General features: G+C 45.1%; 1 protein-coding gene across 8 annotated transcripts in view; it reads left to right on the plus strand.

Annotated features, from left to right (window-relative positions):
• The window catches only part of LOC136981103 (homeobox protein Meis1-like), an 82,183-nt gene that overhangs the window by 32,419 nt on the left and 27,768 nt on the right, over window positions 1-21,996 (plus strand). For 5 of the 8 annotated variants that reach the window (XM_067277372.1, XM_067277366.1, XM_067277369.1 and 2 more), the window contains one exon: window positions 7,235-7,394. In XM_067277372.1, coding sequence (XP_067133473.1) covers window positions 7,235-7,394 — 160 coding nt within the window. The remainder of the gene's footprint in view (window positions 1-7,234; window positions 7,395-21,996) is intronic. The other 3 variants (XM_067277367.1, XM_067277371.1, XM_067277370.1) reach the window with 1 other exon arrangement.

Here is a 21,996-nt window from a genome sequence, read left to right on the forward strand (position 1 = left end):
CCATCTATCGGCATCCAACAGAGTTAGAAAGCTTTAATTATCGATGAAGGGGGCCGATTTTAATTATTGTCGCCACGGATGACTCGCAACCTTCATTAATTACAATGGGGCTTGATTAATTGTCCGGCATTTCTCTAATCCTCGTTGGCTTCTCGATGCCTATAACCGGCTCGGGGTCTTTGGTCGGGCTCCGGCAGATAGTCCGAGTGGAATCGAGCTCGGAACCGACGCTGCCCGGTGTACGAAACTATTACTTTGAACTCGGTGGCTTTGCTACGCCATCCGACGAATCTGCCAGACTCGTTCTTGGATACTCTCCAACCAATTTAAGCATGCAGAATTAATCTGCGTGTTACTTGCCGAATAAACCTGCTACGAACTGTTCGTGATAACTGCGCTGGCTCGCTGGCTCTGGCGCTGGCTCTGGCGCGGTTCCGGTTTACTTTCTAATCGTATCTTTTCTTTTTCCCTTCAATTTCCACGCTGTCTGCTTAATAATTATTGCATGGCCTGAAAAATTATTCTTACGACCGCACGCCGTATATATATTGTGAAAAGCAATTAACGAACTGTGCCTTTCGATAACAGATGAAATCAATACGCTGTATTCGACTAACATAATTAAGTGGTAATTTGTTAAATAGCGTAGTTAATTAAGGAAGGACTCGAGAAAAAACCGAGGAGTGTAATACCTACAAGTAAAGCAGCAAAATTAAGGGACGAAGCGTCCTAGCAAAAACGAAATTAATGTACAGTACAATGCCTATTACTAAACGAAAGAAGAGAGTGCCTACTGTTAGTGTTACAATATTAGTAGAGGAATGAATTATTCTTACCTTATACATCCGTATTGAAACGATGCCGAAAAAGGGGGAAATATCTTGCTAGGAATTTTGCCCGGACCAAAGGACCTAAACGAAGAAAAAGCGTGGAACTGGGTGCATTTTTTAAGCGAAAAGCATCGATATCTGTAGGCAGAGCGGCATTAAAACTCTATTGAGGGAATGTTTTTTCTTTGTTGGTAGACGATTGCGCTATCTAACGAACAAAGATTTTTCGCTTGTCAATAAAGGCGACGATTTTGTGCGGAGAAGGGGGGAGGCGGTAGGAGCGCAACTCTATCGGCCCGGATACACGCTATCTTCCACACAACTGCAATATTGTTAAGGGAGGAGAGGAAAGTCTGGCCGTACTCTCCGATTTCGTGGTTGGAAGCGGGGAGGGTGGAAGCAAAACGAGCAGTCATATCTTCCGCGTTCGACTGAGCGTGCACGGCGCCCTACGATGGGATTATTGAAGCTGTCCAATCATAGACTTGATGTATTGCCTCCCTGACCGATATACAACAGATTGGTCACTGTTGGGGAATTGGATTTTAGCGGTCTCTTTCCCTCTGCACTTCTCCCTCGTTCCTAGACCAGCTTAATGTAACACGAACCGCTTTCTTCTCTTCAAATCTACCAAGAATTATTGTTATAACAGTTTGTTGGCCAACAATGTTCCGAGTTAGCTCCAAACGAGTTCCACCAACTTTCGTAACTGCTTTTTTCTCTTTTGCTTCTATGGAATATTCTCTTTTCCCCTCTCCTGTTTTAAAACCATCTTTCTCCCCCGTTTTTTCTTCAAAAATAGAAAAGTGCTTCCAACTGCCAGAAAACTTAAGTATTTTCCTCCAGAAACACGTCGAATTTTCTAGCCCGTGTAGCGGATTTGATAGAAAATTAGCAAATTAGTAGGCATTCTTTATCTTACTGGGGGAGTAGGTAGACGAATTAAAGTATTTTAGTATTCTCGGCGTAGTTTAGCTTAGAGAATCCAAGTGAAGCGTAGGATGGAAGCTAGATGAGTTTAAAGTACTTTATCTGGACGGTCCATTCGTGTGATTATCGAGCATTTCTCCTCTTAACGCCAGTAGAAGTCGCCCCGACTCAATAATCGGATTGTACCTAAATTGGTGTAATTCTTGCGCATCGGACAAGTCTTTTCTATGCTACTAATAATTAGCGGACAGAAAAGCTCGAGGCAGTTGTCCAGAACAAAGAAGCTTAGCCCGAGCAACGTCATAAATAACAACACGTGACTGGTGCAGCTGTTATCCAATAGCATCAATCGTAGCTTGGGCCGGATAAACAAGAAATATCTTTGGCCATTATCTGCTGCATCCTTTCATAACTTCAATACTTCATTGATCTATATTGAGAATAAAGTGCAATTATGAGGAGTGAGGCGGCTTCTTGCTTAATATTTTCTTTGCCCACACTGCCTAGGCTTTCTTTATGTATATATTTTGCCTTTGTGAAATGAATCATTCTGCGGTCGGATCAATGGGAAATTTTCTTTATGCGTCGAGATCTCCCCGTTTTGTGGACTTTCGCAACTTCTTCCGATCCATTTGCTTCCAGTTGCTCTAGATTCCCTTTCTTCCTTCTCCGCTATCTCCCTTCGTACATCGCTTTTTCGTCCAGATACTGGCGATAGGAATGGCCCGAGGCCTTCTGTGCTTCTATAGGAACAAGTAGACCAGCTTATTTTATTTGAGGATTTCTATTGCTGGCGACGTAGTTTATTCTTCTCTACCATTGTAACAAACAATACCGTCGTCGCAACGGTGCAAATCTAGTGGCAAATAAAACTTCCCCAAGATTTATGCTGATATAGGAACAATAAACGGAGAGATAGAGGTTTGAATTAGTTACCAGAAACGGAGAAATTGTCTACCCCGGTAAGGGAATTGATTCTACTTCACCGCTATGGGAACAAGTACAGTTTGCTAAGATTTATGCTACCGTATGAATAAATAAATTCGACTATACTGTTATAAAAACAAATAAGGGCAATTTATTTTCTCCATATAGTAAATAGGAATAGATAATGCGAAAGTTTCGCTATCCAACATGACTTTCAAATTTGTTATATTGCTTCTAGAGTAATAATATAACTCGGAAATTTCAATTTTTTCTTTTACCATTATAATAAAACAGCTACGGAATTTTAAGAAAAACTCCGATATGCTCGCTTATTTTCTTAAAATATTAGGAAAATGCATTCGAATTGGCCACATTCGTAAGTTTCCTAACGTCTCGCTATGCAAATTAGTGCAGTTCGTAAAAATTAACGGCGAAGCCATGGTTTATATATTTACAACTATAATACTGGCCTTTGTTGCTACACAAGTTTTAGTTATTGATTATTCTATAGGACAATTGTAAGCAAAATTCTTTTGTTCCAGTGTCATACATATACATTTGTTCTGAAAGAGGTCGTGCTTATACGCAACTGAAGTAGCATAATTGATATAGTCTGATGTTAACAATCGAATTATAGGTTTTTCGTACGAATGCCAAGAGAGCTTTTTATGTAGGGTTATCCTTTGTGGAAATATTCCACGCTCTTTCGAGTATATATTAATGTTTAATTCTCACAATAACAATGTTAAACCCTTTTAGCCACCTCGAATTTTATCTTTGCCAAACAGGAAATGACGTCAGAGATAGCGCAGTTGTGGCAAAGTAAGAACACAAGTCGTAAGTCAAAGCGGACACGTCGAGGTTGCACGGGGCGAAAAAACAGTTATGTGTCGTAAATAATGGACGGGAGTGTAAAGATGTCAGGGATGGCCGTAATTCACTCTCCACAGGTGACTGCAACGGTCGCCATCTTTCTCTTCGCTTGGGTAACAAGCCACACCTCCCACCTGGCCTATCACCACGCCCCGACGGTGTTTTAACCAATGAGAAAAATTCCCACCTTATGCAAAGTGCATTTGTAGGGATTTTCTTCTTATCCCCCTGGCGTCAGTTTTGTTTTCCGTAATCGATATATCGGCCCGACGGGGTTCTCTGTTTGTGCATGTGCCTGCCCAATGTGCTGAATAATGTGTTGATCCGGCAGAGTAAACGGGACCAACTCTCGTTGATCCTGGATACAACTTCGCCACTAACCCGTAGACGAAATTTTTCTATTCTATCAACGCTATCGTTTGTTTAATCTGGTCCCAAACTTCAGAAATTCTTCAACGAGGTGCACACAGAATTTAAAAGAAATTACGATCTTGTTAACTCCACTTCATCGCCTCCGTACTTTTAATGGGATTCGCGAGAAAAATAAGAGTAATTTTATGTTAAATTCATTTCAAAATACCATATTTTAAATAAGTAGCCTATAAGTAGCAGAAAGAAAAAAGCGAATTTCTATAAGGAATAATAGCGAAAAACCCCTGCAAAATGGAATTCAATACTCACTCCTAACACATTTAAATCTATTGACTATAGAAACAAAAATATTCCTAAATTTTTATCCAACTTAGGAAAGTCTAAATTTCTACATTCCTAGTTAATAAATAAACTGATAAGTTTTAGTTTTTGAACTTGTCACTCATAGATCAGGCTTTCATCCGAGGATTCTCGAGGCAGCATCGTGAATTAAGGGATTGCCAGGACGGCATCCTGTGATTCAGTGATCCTTAAGCAAGCATCTCGAGATTCGGGATCATCTGTCATTCGAGGACTTTTGCAGCAGCATCCTAGGATCACGTTTTGCAGAAAGAATTGATCTCAAGGTTCCACTTAGTTTCTTGTGATGAATTTAAGGACGAAGCAATTACTCAAAAAGGAAATTTTGTAGAATTTGAATAATTTGTTTTTTGGCATAAAATGTTTAAAAATATTCGCTTTCGTACGCTAATAGGCCTACGCGGATACCTTGGAGAAAATTAAACGGTAATATTTTATATTTAAGTCTATTTAATCATTCCGCATTCAGGAAATGCTATCGATCGATCCATAAGAGATTCTTCACCTAGATATGAGAATTAAGTACGAAATTCCTCAAATTAATGGCAACAAAACCCAACGACCGTATCAATTGTAACAGCTATTTTTTTAGAATTTGGGTAGAGGTTGCACCCAGGGGCATGAACGCGCAATGAATCGTATAGTTTTGGTTTAAGTTGACAATTACGACAGCGAATTCGATCAGTTCGAGTATATAAAATGAAACCTTGAACTACACTCGAAAAATCGATAGAATCCGGAAGGTTTTCGAACTCGGATCACTCCGATACCAGAAAAATTTGTATACCTAGAAGGCATACGAATCTTCCTAATATCGGGCGTACTGCTTGCAAATACTTTAAAATATCTTTCATCTGGAGGACCAACTCCAAATTCGTTCCTAGTCCACACGTACGGATTATAGAACAGAGCCAATTATGACGCCGTGCATTTAGCTATCGAGAAAGTGACATTTATCGGTATCGCGCCTTCGATTTCCGCCATACCGAAACATTTCACATTTACGTCGTTTTATTTAACTTTCAAAGGGCTCGATGGCGTAGTTAAGGAAACGTCGGAGATAAATTATGGATGGAAGAGACGGTTAGGTTAATTGCACCCAAAAGAAAGATGGAGGAACGAGTAGGAAGAGATTTCCCATTTCTTGAATTAGAAAGGCATAAATCTCACCGAATCATCTTCACATAAATCACAAAGTCGATTCGTGTGATTCGCTTTTAACTTTTAAAACAACAAATAAAAATGTGCTGCGGAAGAATCAATCTGATTTGCTACTCGCCGTCTCTCTCTGGCTCCGTGTTTGAGAGTTTTTCCTCTTAATGTTTGCATCGTCTAGCAAATTCAACAGGCGCCATATTTATCAGTCGGTGGCAGCCAGGCAGCGGCAACAGGGCAAAAATTAATTTCTCAGACACGAGGAAATTGTACGTTTGAACAGCTCCGAGCTGTTTTGAATAAAATCGTCTTCACTTGAAATTGTTATCCTCTGTTAATAAATTCTTAGTAATACAAAGTGGAAGACTCGTGGCTTATATTGATATCTCAGAAGTAATCGTGGAGTTAACGGCAAGATTTCTGACCCTCGGGGATGCGTTACGCGTGGCTTGTTTTTACGTCATTAACCCTTCTAAGCCACCAATTCTTAATAAAACTTACGATGCTGGCTGGCATGACTAAGTTATATTTCGCTAAACAATCATTATCATAAATTCATCCTCGTAGGAACACGATAAAATAGTTTTTCTCGTAGGGCTTGGCAATATTTTGTTATAATTCCCTCCTCCTAAAGCCCTTCGAGGGGCAAAAAGCGAAAAATTCTTCAGTTTAGCTTTTCTAGTATTGGCTATAATTTAACTAATGTCGAAACTCCCACCGACTTTAAAAACTCGGTGGCTAATAAGTAGAATCGTTAAGTTATCGGTTATTTTACAGAAGATGGGTCCTCGAACAATTTATTGCAGCTTATTATTGCGCTGACTGTCTGAGAGAGCGACTTCTGCTGCAGAAAAGTCCATAACTCTCCCGCTGGGCTCTCTTCTCTTGTGTCCATCACTCAGGCACAAAGCTCAACTTGTCCGAGACAGCTGGCCATTATCTCCGTCCTTCTACACTTAAGGTGACCAAAGATTTACAGATATTGCAAAGTCCATACCTTCGGCAACTTCCATGTAATTAGAGCTTTTTCTTGTTTCTTACAAACATCCCCCTTTAAGCCTTCCGGCTGCATTTAAAGTTTAAAGTTTTCTCGTACGATAGATAATTTACTAAAAAGATGTGCGAAGAAGTCAACTGGTTTCGCCCTTCGGTGAGTCTTGGGGGGTAGAAATGGATTTTTGCCGGGATAAATAGGGTGCCATTAGGTAATCCCAATCGAATCAACAGTAATTTGTTTACGAAACGACACCTTTTCCCAGCCTGCTGCAGTCGAGCATCGATTGTAGACGTGGCTGACTGATTGGTACATCGCCACCGATACAATTGTTAGACTCCCAGTCTTAAATCGATGATCGTTTACTCGTTGACTTGTATTGTACGAGGCATCGAATTCGGTCGATAGCCCAACGGAAACCACCTCTTTCCTATCGCCTTCTTTAATTTTTGACATTTCGGTTTCCTCCCCCAACCTCTCTTTCTCTCTTCCTCCAACTTTTACACAACGTCGTAAATAATTTGCTAAGATTTATCCGGTCAAACCGACTTAAATTTGTCTTTGTCATCCTTTACTAAACGGGGATGAACCGTGTTTGATTCGATGTTTCTCGCGCTTTATTCTACCTGATATAGATTCTAATTAATATATTATTAGTCTAATGTTTATTTAATGTGTAAATTTTTATATTTTAATGTTTTTATAAAAGTAAAGTAAATTTACGTATAAGTTATATTGACTGTAGTTGTAGCACGATTTACCAAGTGCAGAACACGTGTTATAGCTAACGTAGGCCTATTGTTTCTCCCCACAGAGACCGCCCTCCCAGTCCCTGAATTCCTATAGCACCGGTCCCGACGATGTAAGGTCTCCAGCAGGGTCGACAGGGACACCGGGCCCCCTCTCCCAACAACCCAGCTCCCAGCAGAGCACCGACAATAACAGCGAAGCTGGTAAGTCACCATTTATCACTTTTCGGGGGTAAGGGGAGAAGGAATTCTATTTCCTCGCCCGTGGCAATAATCCGCTGCTTAATTCGAGAATTTTTGAAAAATCTCTCCACCCGGAAAGTGCAATTTAAGGGTTAAAATTGGTGAATGGCGTCACGTGATCGATAACCGGCATTTGCAGGTGCGGTTTAAAAGAAACCGTTTTTAAAACCTTATCATTTCCTTAAAAAGCACTGCCGTCCCCCTTTTAATAGGTATATCGACTTCCCGCAGTGTATGGGACTGAGTTATCTTCATTGGGCAACAATCAGCGATACTCGAAAATGTAGAAGTGCAGCCGGTAGCTAAGTCTTGTCGATGCAGTTCCTGTGACAAATTTTATGTCGCTCATAAAATGTCAACTCGAAGTTTATGGTGTATCAAATGGGAAAGGCTTTTTCCCCCTTTCTACCTTTTTTCCATCTGCCATATACTCCATACTCTATATAACTGCAGTAACGGGACAGTCACTTCCCCTCATTAGGTGCCGTTTCTACCTCTTTCGACCTGATAACTTATCGAAAGCGAGAAAAACTATACTTTTGTAAAAAGGAATGCTGTTAATCTTATCGGGAAAATACGGCAAACACGCAGCAATGGGATGTTGTTGGACTTTACAATTTGTCTAACGAAAATAGAAGGTGAAGTGCCCGTGTTATCTTAACGTTTTTATCTCGTCGCTACTGAATTATTTTATTTATTCATCTATCAAAATGCTTTTATAAAACTTTTGAGGGTTAACTATCAAAATTTTACAGTTAAGGCCCCTAGAAGAGGAGCGATAAATCTTATTTCCAGGTTTACGCTCGACTTAAGAGGATCTCGCTTCGTCCGTTTGCTACGGGGCTCTATTTTTTCTTCACTTTAACATATTTTTAAATCCCTTTCGTCGGCGGAGAAGGGACGTCTTATCTGTTTACTCTCGATACATAAAAGCGGTTTTTCCACTTACGAGGTGGTGATTGAATAATTCGTTTTTTCCCTTACATTTCGGAATAATTAATATTTTAGGGTGTTCTGGCCTAATTAAAGAAGTTGTACAATTTCCAGATTTAGCGCAACAAAATCACGTTAATTCTTTAATTTCTTATCTATGCGACCCGCTGTGCATCGAGCTGCTTCTATGCCCTTTCTCCAGAGCATTAATCCAACACGTGTCTATAAAAGAGTGCAGCCACCCGAGCTCCAATCTCTAAACTTAATTCTTAAAGCCAGTGAAAAATCGGGTCCGATTTCGTAAAGAAAAAGCCGAATTCCAAAAAACTGTTTGACTATTACTTCGGCGCAGGAGTTGCCAAAGACCCGAAGCCATTTATAGACGATTATTTTCGAGTCATAGAGCACACTTGGAGACTTTTACATCTCCTCTCGCCGCTCCCGTAATTCCTCGCTCATTACATCTAAACTGGACAGTTGGGAAAAGGCAAGGAGGCAAGAGAAAAAGTAAAAAGAAAAAAAAAGCCATTTTGCCGACTCATTTCGATGCTAAACAAAGTCTAAAATGTTAATTAGAAAAACAAGGGAGAAGTGAGAAAGGGTGGGAGGAAAAAAAACCCTCTTAGACTTCAATTACGTTTTCTTTCACGCGCCAACGATTTTACTACATTTTTATTCGACGATATTGGAGTAAGGAGCATCCGAATGCGAGGAAAAAGTTTTAAAACGTGTACAAACTCCCTCCTTGTTAATTTTATATATGTCCTATAAGTCTAGATAAGTAATTTGGGTTTCCGGTCCTCACCCGACACTAAACCGAAACTGGTCTCTCGCGTGAGAAGCGGAGCAACGTGGGAAAATATGGACAAACTACCTGTTGAAAACTGCGGCTTTCATATGCGTTTATAGATAGGTTGTATGAAGAAGGAAAAAAAAGGCGAAGCGTAGCAAAAATGGCAACGCTCCTTCCCCATTCACCAGGTGTCGAGGACAAAACGTTTCCCTGGTCCTCCCGCGTTGTTTAGGGAGCAGCAAAGCATCCTCATTCAATGCCTCCTATTGTGTTCGTAAAGAGGATAATCCTTAAAAGTGGCGCACATCCAGTCAGAAGTGACGAGAACATCTCTCTGTTGGAAGGGTCTTTTTCGTGTTTTTACGTGAAAATTATTACTTATTCGTGAAAAAATCCCGAGCATTTTTTGCTCTACTCTACCCCATTGTGGTGGAAAGTGGTAGGAATCGAAACAAAAAAAAGTTGATCGAATGATCTTGGCCCCAGTGGGGAACTCGTGTTCAATCACGTCGAGTGGGGAAGTGCCGCATTGTCCTAGATGATTAATTGCCTCTTGCTATGTGGATCCTGTATTAAAATTAAAATAAAGGGCTAGTAGAGCACCACCCGAGGTAGATTTATGATTCGAGATGCACCTCACCAATTCGGAGGATAAGATCGGTCGGTGAGCCTGCAAATTAGGATGGAAGATATAATCGTAAATCCTGTCATTTGCGAAAGAATCGCATTAGAAGTTACCGACAGAGGACAGAGATGATGGCAACGTAAAGGAGGTTTCGGGATATCTACAGTAACTTCGATGCTATTCAGCTATTGTATTGCCGTGATCCAGTGTTTTCTTAGAAACTCTCTTGCGGTTTTTGAATTGCAGCGTACCTCTTGAGGCTTCGAGTGAATCTTCTCTAACAGATATTACAGAATCTTAAATTATAGCATTTGGGGTTTCGGAAAGGAAAAATGTAATGCTCCGTCGAGTTTAAGTGTAAAAAATCACAATAAATCTCGAAAAGTCGAAGATGACGAGAGAATTGGAGGAAGATCATCAACTTCTATTCCCGGAACCAATGTTTCTTTTTGAATTCGAGAAATACAATAGGCCGGACATAAGTTTATTCCAGAAAAATTTGATAAATTGTACGAAAATAAAGGAAAAAGAGACTAAAAGACAGAATAGGAACATCGGAGACTCGGGATGATAAATCTCGAAACATGGCGAAAGGCGAATGGAATTAGAGGAAGACCCATTGACTTGTGTTTTTAGAAACCGGTTCGTTCTTTATAACAACGAGGAATATAACTGGCAAAACTTAAGTTTACTCCCACAGAAATATGATGAATTAAGGAAAAAACTAGGAGCACGGGTGAATTACAACTAGTAACAATTTCTTGTAACGTTTTTCTTAAAATCTCTATTAGCAATTTGGGAATTGTCACGAGGAGGGGGCACTGTATAACAGCGCGTGATGGCCAATTACAAACTGTGAACGTGTGTGCGCGCGCGCGTCGGGCACGGAGAAAGGATGGTTACTACCCCGAGTGATTTTTCATTCGAGAAACGAGCTTATTTGTTAAAGAAGGTGTCGACGTCCGCACGCGGTCCACCCGGATAAGTGCTGGGTCGGTGCCAGACTAAAGGGGCTGAAAGGGAAGCGAAGTATCCACACCTGACAACATTTATCAAATGAATAAGACGCCGTCATTACGGCGAAAGTACCTCATTGGTCGGGGCAAGTTTAAATATTCAAAATAACAAATGTAACTGTCAGTCGAATCTTTTTTGCATGCACGTTGAATAATTAAAGTGCTTTACTTCTCCAACAACCCTTACCTCGGGGACTTGTTCCCTATGAAATATTGACGTTACCCATTTTTTTCTTTTTTTTGTAAACCAATTTTTTCCGTCCTACCTAGATTAGTTTTTGAATTCTTGTTGTGCCGAGAAGAACAAATGAATCATGTCCGCTCAAGGATCTCCCTCTTTTTTTCCCATTCTTCTTTCTATTTTTTTATTCTTTTCTGTGAAGTTTTCGAGGGGTTGGCGAGCCGGGCTTAAGTGGATTACTAAGGAAAGGGTCACGTGACGTGTCGACGAAGGCGGAAGGACGAGGAAGTCGTCATCCATCAATTCCGGTCGGAAGATGTCTGACGTAGTTTCGAAGCTTTCGACTCGGAATTTCGGTTTCCTTCGTCGATTCCGTTCGATCTGGTCTTCTTTCCGAGAAGTAGATCGCGTGTTGCCGGACAGAAAAGAACAACCCCCGAGGTAGGTTCGAAGAAATCAATTTAGGAGCTTTCCGAGGCGCCGAATCTTTAGTAATGCGGAAAAATTCCATCAGAGGGAGTATGATCGAGGCGGTTCGAAAGTCCTTCCACCGGAGAGAGACTCCAAAGGACACATTAGCATACAAATGGTTCCGAAAACCGGCACCCGTCTCCGGGTTAATCGAATGGTTTCTAGCAGTCGTCCGTGTTTCGCCCGGGGCACTGGTTATTAATATTATATATATATTTTTTAATCTAGGGTAGACGGTGTTCTAGTGACCCGGATGGAGGAAAAGAGGGCTTTCTCGTCACTCCACCGGGATGATTAAGGGCGACAATCGAATGCTGCGTCTGCTCCTTGTCCGGTTGGTAGACAGGTCCCATAAATCAGCCCCCGCTTACCGGGGCCGTTTAAACAGGATTGTCATTGTATTCTAATGAATGGCACGGCATTCCTCCTCGTGCGTGATAAGATACCATCCCTTTACTTTTTCCTTTACGGCTTCTACGTAAACGACGACTCCACTTTCTACTCTCCCCTCGCCCCCTCTGGCCGAATTTGTCGCCGGTCGCCCATTTTTTTTCGGGGTTGGAAGGCCAACCGGCAGAACAAAATGGCGCCGGAAGACCACGGTAGGACGAAAACGGAACCGTCGGCTCGGAGCGGGTGGAAGGGGTGTTTATTTGTCAGAGGCGTGTTAACAGCTTCTGGCGCTGACACGTCATTAATTCCAGACTTCATCCGCCATTGTTCTGTCACGTAGAAAGGGGGGAGACGGGGAAAAGAAGGGAGGAAAACGAATTCGTTTCTTTCTCGATGTTGCCGGGTTGATTATTTATTTGTGTTCGGGACGCGGAGATGGAGAAGCAAAGCGTGTCAAGATTTGATGGTTCCCGCGACTACCATTTCCAAGGGCTACAGGCGAAGGATGAAATTTGTATGAACATCACTTCTCGTCGACGGACGCTGTCCTTTTCACTCTTCTTCCCGCTCGCAACGCCTCTTTTCTTTCACTCTCCCTCTCCTTTGACGTCTATTTTCTTTCCGCTCTTTATAGTTTCTGTTTCCGTCCACTCCCTCCACTCCGACTTGTCTTGGAACATTGCCACGCGGTTCAGACTTCCGCCAGTCACGTGACCGGGCCGAGATTTTTCATTAAGGAGTGTTTGGTGCGCGCGGAAGTTGTTTGAATAATTGTTAGGGAAGGGGAAGAGAGAGAGAGGGCATTGCCAATCGGACAGGAAAGTTAATAGAAGTGTTCCCCGGGGACGAGTTGGCCCGGCGACGAATGTCAATAGCGACAGGACAAACACCGGCTTGGCCGCAATATTCTCCGCTCTTCGCCAGATCACGTGATCAGGAGGCAATGGGTAGTTCGCGTGAAGGTTAATTTGTCGCGACGCGTAAGTCGCTGCTCCGTACCGTTGGTCACGTGAACCGCGACGGGAAGAAATTCGGGCTTAGAGCCACGTCACGTGACTGGAGGGGCGGGGCGGGTGATTTATTGTACGAAGGCCAGGTAATTATCTCGTCGATAGAGTGTAATTCCGACAGCTGCACTTCTTCTGGTTAGGGTCGAAATTAAACCGGGACGCTTGACAGTTGTGACTGACGTGTCCATTAAGCAAATGGAATTGCCTAGGCCAGCTCTTCTTTCTTGTTTTTTTTCTGTCGGTTGCCGGGCGACGCCTCCGCCCTTAGTTTCTGCGTGGCGGAAGGATAAGGAACCGCATCGGTCTCGTGTTAGGAACTACCACTTGGCGGGACGTGTCACGTCGCCCCCTTTTTGCGTCACGTGATGGAAGAGGGATCGTCCATTGTCGACCACGCGACAATGGGACAAAAGTCGAGGTGGGTGCGGCGGCGGCTGAAGAAGGCAAACAGCCGCTCGGATACAATGGCCGACTTCCTCCGCTTGGACGCGTCGTTCTTCCATTCTTCTCTCCTCCCTTTCCAAGCTTAAAGTTCCCATTACCCGGCTTAGGAGAGGTGTGGGGAAGAGAACAAACCTGGCAACCTACAGACACCTGTTAGAGACCAGCTGCCGTCCCCGCCGCAGAGATGGTGGAGGAGGCGTTCGGACCGATTCTCGACTTTAGTAAAGTGGCTCGGGGGTGTTCTTTACTGGCGGATTGCAAACAGACCGGGGGTTCCCGTCGGGGGACGAAAGAAAGATTAATCGCAGGCGGGCAAACAATCGGTAATGAAAGGCCCGAGTGATGGGGTTGTGCAGGATATTGCCGTAGATACACTCGGGATGATTCATGAGTCGGCGGAAGGTGATGGATGACGCCGGCGCGTGTATTTTGCATGACGACTGAACAAATAAGGCCGCATTGTCAACATGCAACTAATAATTCATCGCGGTCATTCGTCGTGGCCCTTTTTTTTGTCCACGGGCGAAATGAATGATGTGCGAGTTTACAAAACTTCTCACGTGGTGGCGCTGCAAGTTGCGCCGCGTCGCGTCGTTTCGACAGATAGCGTGACCGGACTGCCACCAGCGCCACCTAGTAGGATTTTAGCTCCTCGTCGGCCACGCGAACTTTGCCGTTTTCTCTCAAATCACGCCAGTGGGTTCTTGCAGTTATTTTCGATAATCACCCCTTTTATCGCACGATTTTTATCGAGATTATCGGAAGAACCGCGTGTGGCGGCCGTCGCGTGCGAAGGTCGGATTTTCGTCGTTACCTATGCGTCGGTATAAGGCGGTAGTCACGTGACCGGATCTTACGTTGGAGGAAGCGGAAGGAAGAGGAGCGGCGGGAAGAAGGAGGATCGACCGCGGAGGAAGAAAGAAAAAGGTCAGGAAGCCATAAAGGAAGGCGGTACTGCTGCATTTTCGGCAGCGGGAACGACAGGGGAGCCATAATCCAGCAGTAAGGGGGAATAAAGAAGTGCAGCGGGCCGTCACGAGCGACGTCACGTCACGAGGCTCTTTATGGCTCTCCCGACGGCCGGCACGACGCCTGCGGAGACTGATGGGGCCGTCCATCACGAGACATCGCCACTGCACACACCGGTCACGTCTGCAGGTGATTGTTATTGTAATCTACGGTCTTCCACTCCGCAGATGGAAAAATCCCCCGACGTCACGTGACGAGTCGGTTCCACTGCGCGAAGCGAGATTTGCTCCGGACGAGCTGGCTCTTACGAACTTCTCCTTTTTCCGGACTCGAATTGGCCGACCGACCCGTCTCGTCTAGCCTTATTAGGCCCTCTTCTCGTCCCTTTTAATCCCAACTCCCTTAACAACCCTTAATCTGTTGGAATGGAACGTCACGTCGGCTTAATTCTGCGAGTGACGAAGTGTTTGTACCCTTCTCCTACTCGTCCCGGGGCCAATTACCGCGGGGAGAACTGCAGCTATCATTAAGGATGGATTAATAAGGTCCGCAGAGCTGGACAGTGGCTAACTAGCTCTCAGCCGGTGTCAAGTGAGAGCGTAATTAAAGACAGCTTCGTGTTACAGCTCCTCTGCACACCGCGGGTGACATTCGACCCTCTCTCTCCCGTTTCCGCCGTGACTGTCTTCCTTTTCTCCTCTTTCGCTTTCTCTGGTCTTTCCGTTTTGTCATTTGACTTTGTTTCCGACCCGCCTTGGACAGAAACGCCCTCCCTTCTTCAAAAATCGGAATATCACTTCCGTTACTCCACGCGGCCGAAGTCGTTTCGGACGTCACGTGACCCTGGTGCCCGCCACGTAATTGCGCGTTAATATTTGACGCCATGGCGGTACTCGGATGACGAAGACCGAGCGGAAAAAATGGCGCTTGTAGAAATGGCAGGGCGACACCTCTTACGAACGTACGAGAGCTCTTTTAGAGGCCACTCGTCCGGAAAGTTGATTTTATTAAAAGGAATAATCGGCATTAGAATGCTATTACAGTAACAAAAAGGGGAAATTAACCTCTAAATCCTATTCAGCAGAACAGAGTAAAGAGCATTCTGCGGGGAAAAGGGCTTGGAGGCATAATCCCCTAAACCTTGACATTTCTAATCCGGATATTGTTATCTAACGGATTTCTTCCTCTCTTTCTGTCCGACCCCTCGCGTTTTGTCGCCCACCAAAAAACAGGCATTTAAGACCCTCCTCGAGACTGTCCTGTGTTGGGGGAAGTTTGGTATTATCCGTTTAGTGGCGCCGGAGTTCCACTTTAAAGTCGACGATTTGGAAATTTCTCTCCTTCGCCCCCTTTCCAAAGACGCCACGGCACTAAATTTTCGGGGAGGGGAATTTTAATTTATCGGTCGGAGGCGAAATTGCGTCATTTCCGGCCCTCGAATGAGCTCTTTTGGAGGATAAGTCGAGAAATTATCCATATTTTTCGTCCGTTTATGGGACTACCCCCTCTCGTACTACGCCGGAACTGGAATTGCTCCGGGAGGAAAATGCGCTTTTTGCACTCGGAAAGTAAATTTAAGCCTCTTAACCCGGAACGGGTGGGGCCGTCACGCGATTACTTCTCTTCGGAACCCGGGAAGTAGCTTTATAGATGGTCACGTGACTGGAAGTTGTCCTCCTCCGTCTGGTGTAGGTACCGGGTGCGGGTTGCGCCATTGGCGCCGCGGGTTTATCAAACACGCGACGGTGGAAAGTGGGAATTTTTCGGTCACGTGGCCGGCGGTAAGGGGGTTCGAAAGCAAGAAATCGGGTAAGCGTTGCGTGAAATGGAATTAGGTGGGTGGACGCGGCCTGTATTATTCATGCGCCATCCTTCAAAGTTTTTATTTCCGGTGGAGAAGAGGCGGCCATGTTGGCGTCGGCAAACCTTCCCGAGGGAATGGAGGAAATGCGTCCATCCAGAAACGGGAGAAGAGGTCCGTTCGCTTTCTCTCCCTTAATACGGCCAAATCCTACGGTAATTTGTCAATGTCAAACGCTGGATGACGCCACATGCTCGGGGATTTGTCCCCTCCGCGCCATTCGCCTGCCGGGTCACGTGATCGGCAGGCCCGGCGGATGGGGTGGCCGTCGACCGCCCCATTATCGTAATGGAAGTTTTGGGTCCCGAGCGCAAGCCGGCGCGCGCGCCAGCGAAAAATGCGCGTATCTCGGGCCCTCTGCCGTTGCCTTGGAGACGCAACCCGAGCGTGATTGATGAGCGCGCTATCCCTTCTCCCCGGCAACCGGCCGGATTCCTAGGATCCGCGCAGCCCGGGGTGATCGGGGAAGGAACATTCCTCGGCTCTCCCGCCTTAAATTGGGCCTGGCGCAAAAATACGCTTTTCCCGTGGTAAATAAACCCGCCGACATGTATAAAACTCGCAGCCGTTTGGGCCGAAAAATGGAATATTTCGGGTCATTCCGAGAGGGGAAAGGTTCGGTGGTCGTCGTCACGTGTCGACAAGGCCAGCGAACGGGAGAGTCCACGTCGACCTTGACTCTGTTTTCCCCACTTGTTTACTCCTCTCCCGTTCGAGTTAAATTGAAATTAAAGAAGGACAAGGCGCCGCGGGCCACATACCACCGGTTAGCAGTTACGTGCGCTGAATTTTATCGCGTCCAGTCGTCGCGCGATTGGGAAAAACTGGCTGGGCCGAATACGGAGAGGGAAACTTCCTGGCAGCCGAGACATGTTTTATATCGATACGTGAGATCGATGAAAGGCAGAGAGTGTCCGTGACCGAGGCGGTTCGAAACGCGCGTGCCCGTTATTCTTCTTCCACTGCCGTGCCGAAAGACGATACCTCGGCATCACGTGACCGCCCTAGTTAACAACCACTACTTAGAGGATTTCCTTACGCCCGGTGAATAAGAAACCGCGCAGTTTTTTCCTTTATTAAAGCCGAAATATCGCGTGACGGAAATTAATTGGCGGCGCCGCGCCACGCCGCGCCGCGTCGCCTCGCTCTCGCCGACGTTTCGCGTGGCCACGGTGGAAGAAACGACAAAAATACACTCCCGAAACCCTGGCGCGGGCCGCGAGGTTTCGGACGTGACTCGGCGCCGGGCAGAGGCGGGTCTGGACCCGGAGGAGGAGAGGAACCGGCTAAAAAAACAAAGTAAGTTCCTCTTTAATTAATATGCAGACTCGCTCGTGCCAATCTGCCGACTTTTTGACCTTCTCTGGTGAAGAGCCGCGGCCCGTGTCTCCGCCCCTTGGGAGTTAAGCTCCGCCCACTCCCACGCCGGATTTGTCGAAAGGCGAGTTGTCCAACCAGCTTGTTGCTGCCGCACGGGGGAAAAGGGGGATCCACTAAAGACAAAAACCTCCGCTTCGCCTCCTCCCGCTGCTCTTCGTCGCACTGTCCCTTCCTCTTTTCTCTTCCTTGCCCTCCTTATCCGACGGTGTGCTACTATGGTAACAAAATCAGCAATGGCCGCATCGGCGCCTTTTGTTTCTACACTAGCATCATCCCGTACAAAAAATACAAAGTACAGTACACGTCTGTCGGTGTTATATCAACTGGAAAAACAATGTTTACACTCGGTCGTCTGTGCCACTTGGTAACAGAAAGTGATATTTTTGGGTTAATCCTGGCAAAAAATATTTCAAACGACATTACTCTTTAATAAAAATGCGGTTTTTACAGTTTCCAGAGGACAAAAAGCCGTACAAAAGCCAAGGTTGGCGTTCGATAAGGCTAATTTTTTCAAGCGCAGCAATGATACTAGGAATATTTGATAGGCATTCCTCTGCCGTCGGAGACGATAAGCGATTTCATTTCATCTTTGTGTTGCGCAATTAAAATATAGCAGTAAATCGGACGACACCGGTTATTCGTTACTATAGACGTAGGCTAAGAATACAGCAGCGTATTGAAAAAGAGGCAATGCAGGTTTATAAATAAGATATGAAATGATGGCAGAGGTTGGAGAGAGACAGAAAGCGTTATCGTCAACAAGTGGAGCCCAGCGGCCCGGTAGAAGCGTTGCGAGGTGAGAAGCTGGGATCACCTTTCTTCTTCTTTATCAAGCCTTGATAGCATTGCCATGTAATGCCGGCAGTCCATCTTCATTATCTTTCATTTAGGCCCTTCTCCGCTTGAAAGCTTCTGAGCTTTCTCTACATCGAATCGGGTTCGTGATCCATTTGCAGTATAAGAAGAAAGATGTTGATGTCGTAGCAGCATCGTCACTAAACCCGCTTAATGCTACCGTTGCATAACGAGTTACTAAAGCGGTTTCCATTTCTACACCGTTCCCAACACTATCGTTTCTTCTTTAATTATGTTACGAGCAATAATTCACAATTACTTACGTAGGTTCTCTTACCCTGACAAGATTTACACTACGCCTAAGACAATTTATTGTTGCAGATGCTCCCCAGGGTAAGAATTTCTTGCAGGCATATTCGTCATAAATACGCCGGCAACACGTTAAAGAAGGTGTCGCCAGGCTCCCGTAACATTCCTGGCAGTAAATATGCCCACGGCTGGGAGGGCAGTAACAAGTTACCAAAATGTGCGTGGAAATTCACCCGTAGCGTTAATGAGTTCTTTATTATTACAGTAATTAAAATCGTCGTATTTACGTCCTCGGCCAGGGCATCTTTCGTCTACTCTGCCGAAAATGCCCCTTAATGCAAATTAGATCGACGTAAACCTCGGCCCTAGTCGACGGTTTCGGCCAACGGATAAAGAAAAATACGCATTGAATTGGAGATAGCGATACGCGAATGGGTGCAACGAAGGGGGAAAAAGTGAGAGAATGCAAAGTTAGAGTACAAGTGACGTCAAACAATCAACAGCTTGTTAAATAAATTCATATTAACAAGGTAAAAGTAAGGTAACAAAAGACTGCCGACTCGGCATTCTTTGTCCTGCAGTGCTCGCCTTCGTAAGCTGGCAGCCTCTTCTCCGCTAATCAAGCCATTTGGCCGAGTCATTTTCATTCATTCTCCACTTTTGCTTCTCGTTGACAAGAAACTCTCGCTTAGCTTATACATGCAAATTAATCCAATTTCCTTTGCTTCACATCCACCAGGAGAAATATATATACACGTATGTATGTATATATATCCCAACGAGCTCCGAGCAGGATGGAGTAGAAGAGAAGAAGGAATGGCGAAAAGGAAAAAACCCTCCCTCGCCCGTTAATTAGCAACTCGTGGAGACTTGGCAATGTTGTAGGGGCGTCCGGTCATGTTAATTAGTTGTCGTGCACTTTCGTCTCACTAAATTACAGGAGATGTCGTGTCCGGTATTAATTAATCGCGTGGATGGCAGTAAATAAAATCCATACACACCGGGGAGATAAAAATCTATAAGAATATCGCGTATTCCTCTTTGCTCGAAAAGAAACCGTCCGGATTTGATTAAAACTTGACGAATTTGCATCCGTTTGCTGCAATCCGCAGAGGGGTCCTGTTCGGGTCTACCCATAAATGCGATATTGCGTCATTTGCTTCTTAAATGGTCGGGCCCACTTCTTTGCCGATTGTGTCCAGCCGAGCCACTGCCGGCTCGGGAGATGGATAAATGAGCCCATTTCGGCACGAAACGGGACTCGGGGTCCGTAATATCTCCCCGAACTCAAATATGCATGCGGAGTAGAGATAGAAGGACAATGTTCGATAAGAGTTAGTAGAACATCTGTAAACCGTATTGATTACGTGCAGCACGAGAGACTAATATTGCATTTATGATTGATTGTTGTTGGATATGTCAAAGGTCGTTACAGAGGAGTTATTTATTCAACTGCAGCATCTTGTTGATTGTCCCGCAGAACTGGTAGTAAGGCTGCGCCGGTGCTCCGCTTCCCTCTCCCTATCTTTGGAAACACTTGTGGAAGCTGGCATGCCGGAAAATCGAACAGATCTTTCGATTTTCCAGAGTCGGCCATTACTTACGGGATGGCCGCGAGAGAAACGTTGATGCTCGATTTTCAAACAAGAGGAATAAATCTGCGGAAAACCCGATAGATCACCCCTTTAAGCACGCGGGGAGAAAAAATGGACGAGTGCAACCTTATCCGGGTTATTAATTAAAGCAGCGAGTTTTCGGCATTTCTCCCCCTCGAATAAGTTCGATACTTTAACTTCACGGGTTGTTAAAAATGGAGGAGAGGAAGAAAAAGAAAAATACTTAGTAGACGGAGCCGCTTCCCCGCTGTCCGGAGGGATGCCAACCGGGATTACGTTTCTTTCAGATATTCGGTGAGATCAAGAAGGCAAAGGGGGAAGCCAAGAGGCTTTATTTCTTTCCATTGCACTTATACAGGTCCTATTAATAAAGAGCGAGCCGAAGATGCTTCGTTAAGCGCGCAATGGACGAAACATAACGACCCAGGGCCGTCTCGTCTCTATGGTAACGATGCTGTCTGTGGAGTTTTGATAAAGGGGGAGGGAGGTGGAATTATGGGATCTTCCCCCTTATCTCTTTATACTAACCGCCCCGATGATACTCCAGCCATAAAGTCTACCTTGCTGTTGAAGAGGTCGTGGGGTGCGGCGGATCTGTAAGCAGATTTGCTGCATCTACACAGATGACGCAAACAGGCCGGCCTGATCAATTGTGCATGAATAATCCAATCAGGAGAACGTGGCCGCTTTGGACGGATAAAGGAGTGCGCAGCATTCGCTTCTCCCTTCTCCTCCTCCTCTTCATTCTTTCGCTTTCTCCCGTTGCCTCGCAGGTTTCGGGGCTAATTTTGGCAGTTTCCGTCCACTCGTTAGCCCAGGGAACGAGATTGTTTTTAATTTGGGCCCTCTGGGTTCATCTTTGAGCGCTGACAACTTTATTACTGTGGTAACATTAATATCGGAGTGATTGCAGTTTTATTACACGTCGTTAGGTGAGCGAGAAATGCACTATATTACTTTAGTAGCATTTACTAATTGCGCCCGGACTGCCACTCGACAACCTTCTCCGATTTGTTCCTTCTGGGTTTTTAAGGCATGCCCGGCAATTTTCGGCTCTTCTCGTCTTATGGCAGGGTGATTAAATAAACCTCGCCGTTGTGCGGATGTGCTGGCACACTGCGGCGCAGGCAGCGGATATCAATGGCACCTATCATGTGGAAGGAAACGGATGCCACTAACCAGTGATTGGGTGATTCACACCAGACCCCATAACTCCGATATGGCCCTTGTCGGGACCAGAATAGACCAATTACCTTACTCTTTCTCGTTGGGGGCCACAAATCATGCGGCATGATGTCATCGTTTCTCCCATCCCCCATTATGAGAAAATTGCTTCGATTATAATTAATTATCCTCCGCACGAAATTTTTCTTCCGATTTATAGAGGCTCTTAAAACGGGGCCCTCCGACCAAGCTTCTCCCTTTTAAAATCGCCTAAAGAAAACCCACTTGCGGAGCCTGACGAAAATCCCCGAATTGAAGATATTTTTACACGTTTTTAAATATTGCAACTTAGTCTTGTAGAAATGATTTATACGCAATAAGAGGATGGTTCTTCTCGGACGACTCGCCAACCCAGAATTTAAGCACGGCCCCGAAGTCGATGCAAAGTGCAGAAAATGAGATTCTCCTTGTTCCGTACGCGGATTGCAACGCTGCGATTTATTGGCCGGTGTAACCGAAACACAGGAAAGCGACTTTAGGGCTGGCCTCGCGCGTATAGTGAAATTAACGTAATGGCGGGGACGAGGGAAGAGTGGAAGATAG

This window comes from Centruroides vittatus, unplaced genomic scaffold (assembly GCF_030686945.1).
Source record: "Centruroides vittatus isolate TY-2023 unplaced genomic scaffold, ASM3068694v2 contig_743, whole genome shotgun sequence".
In the NCBI taxonomy this organism is placed as follows: Eukaryota; Metazoa; Arthropoda; class Arachnida; order Scorpiones; family Buthidae; genus Centruroides; species Centruroides vittatus.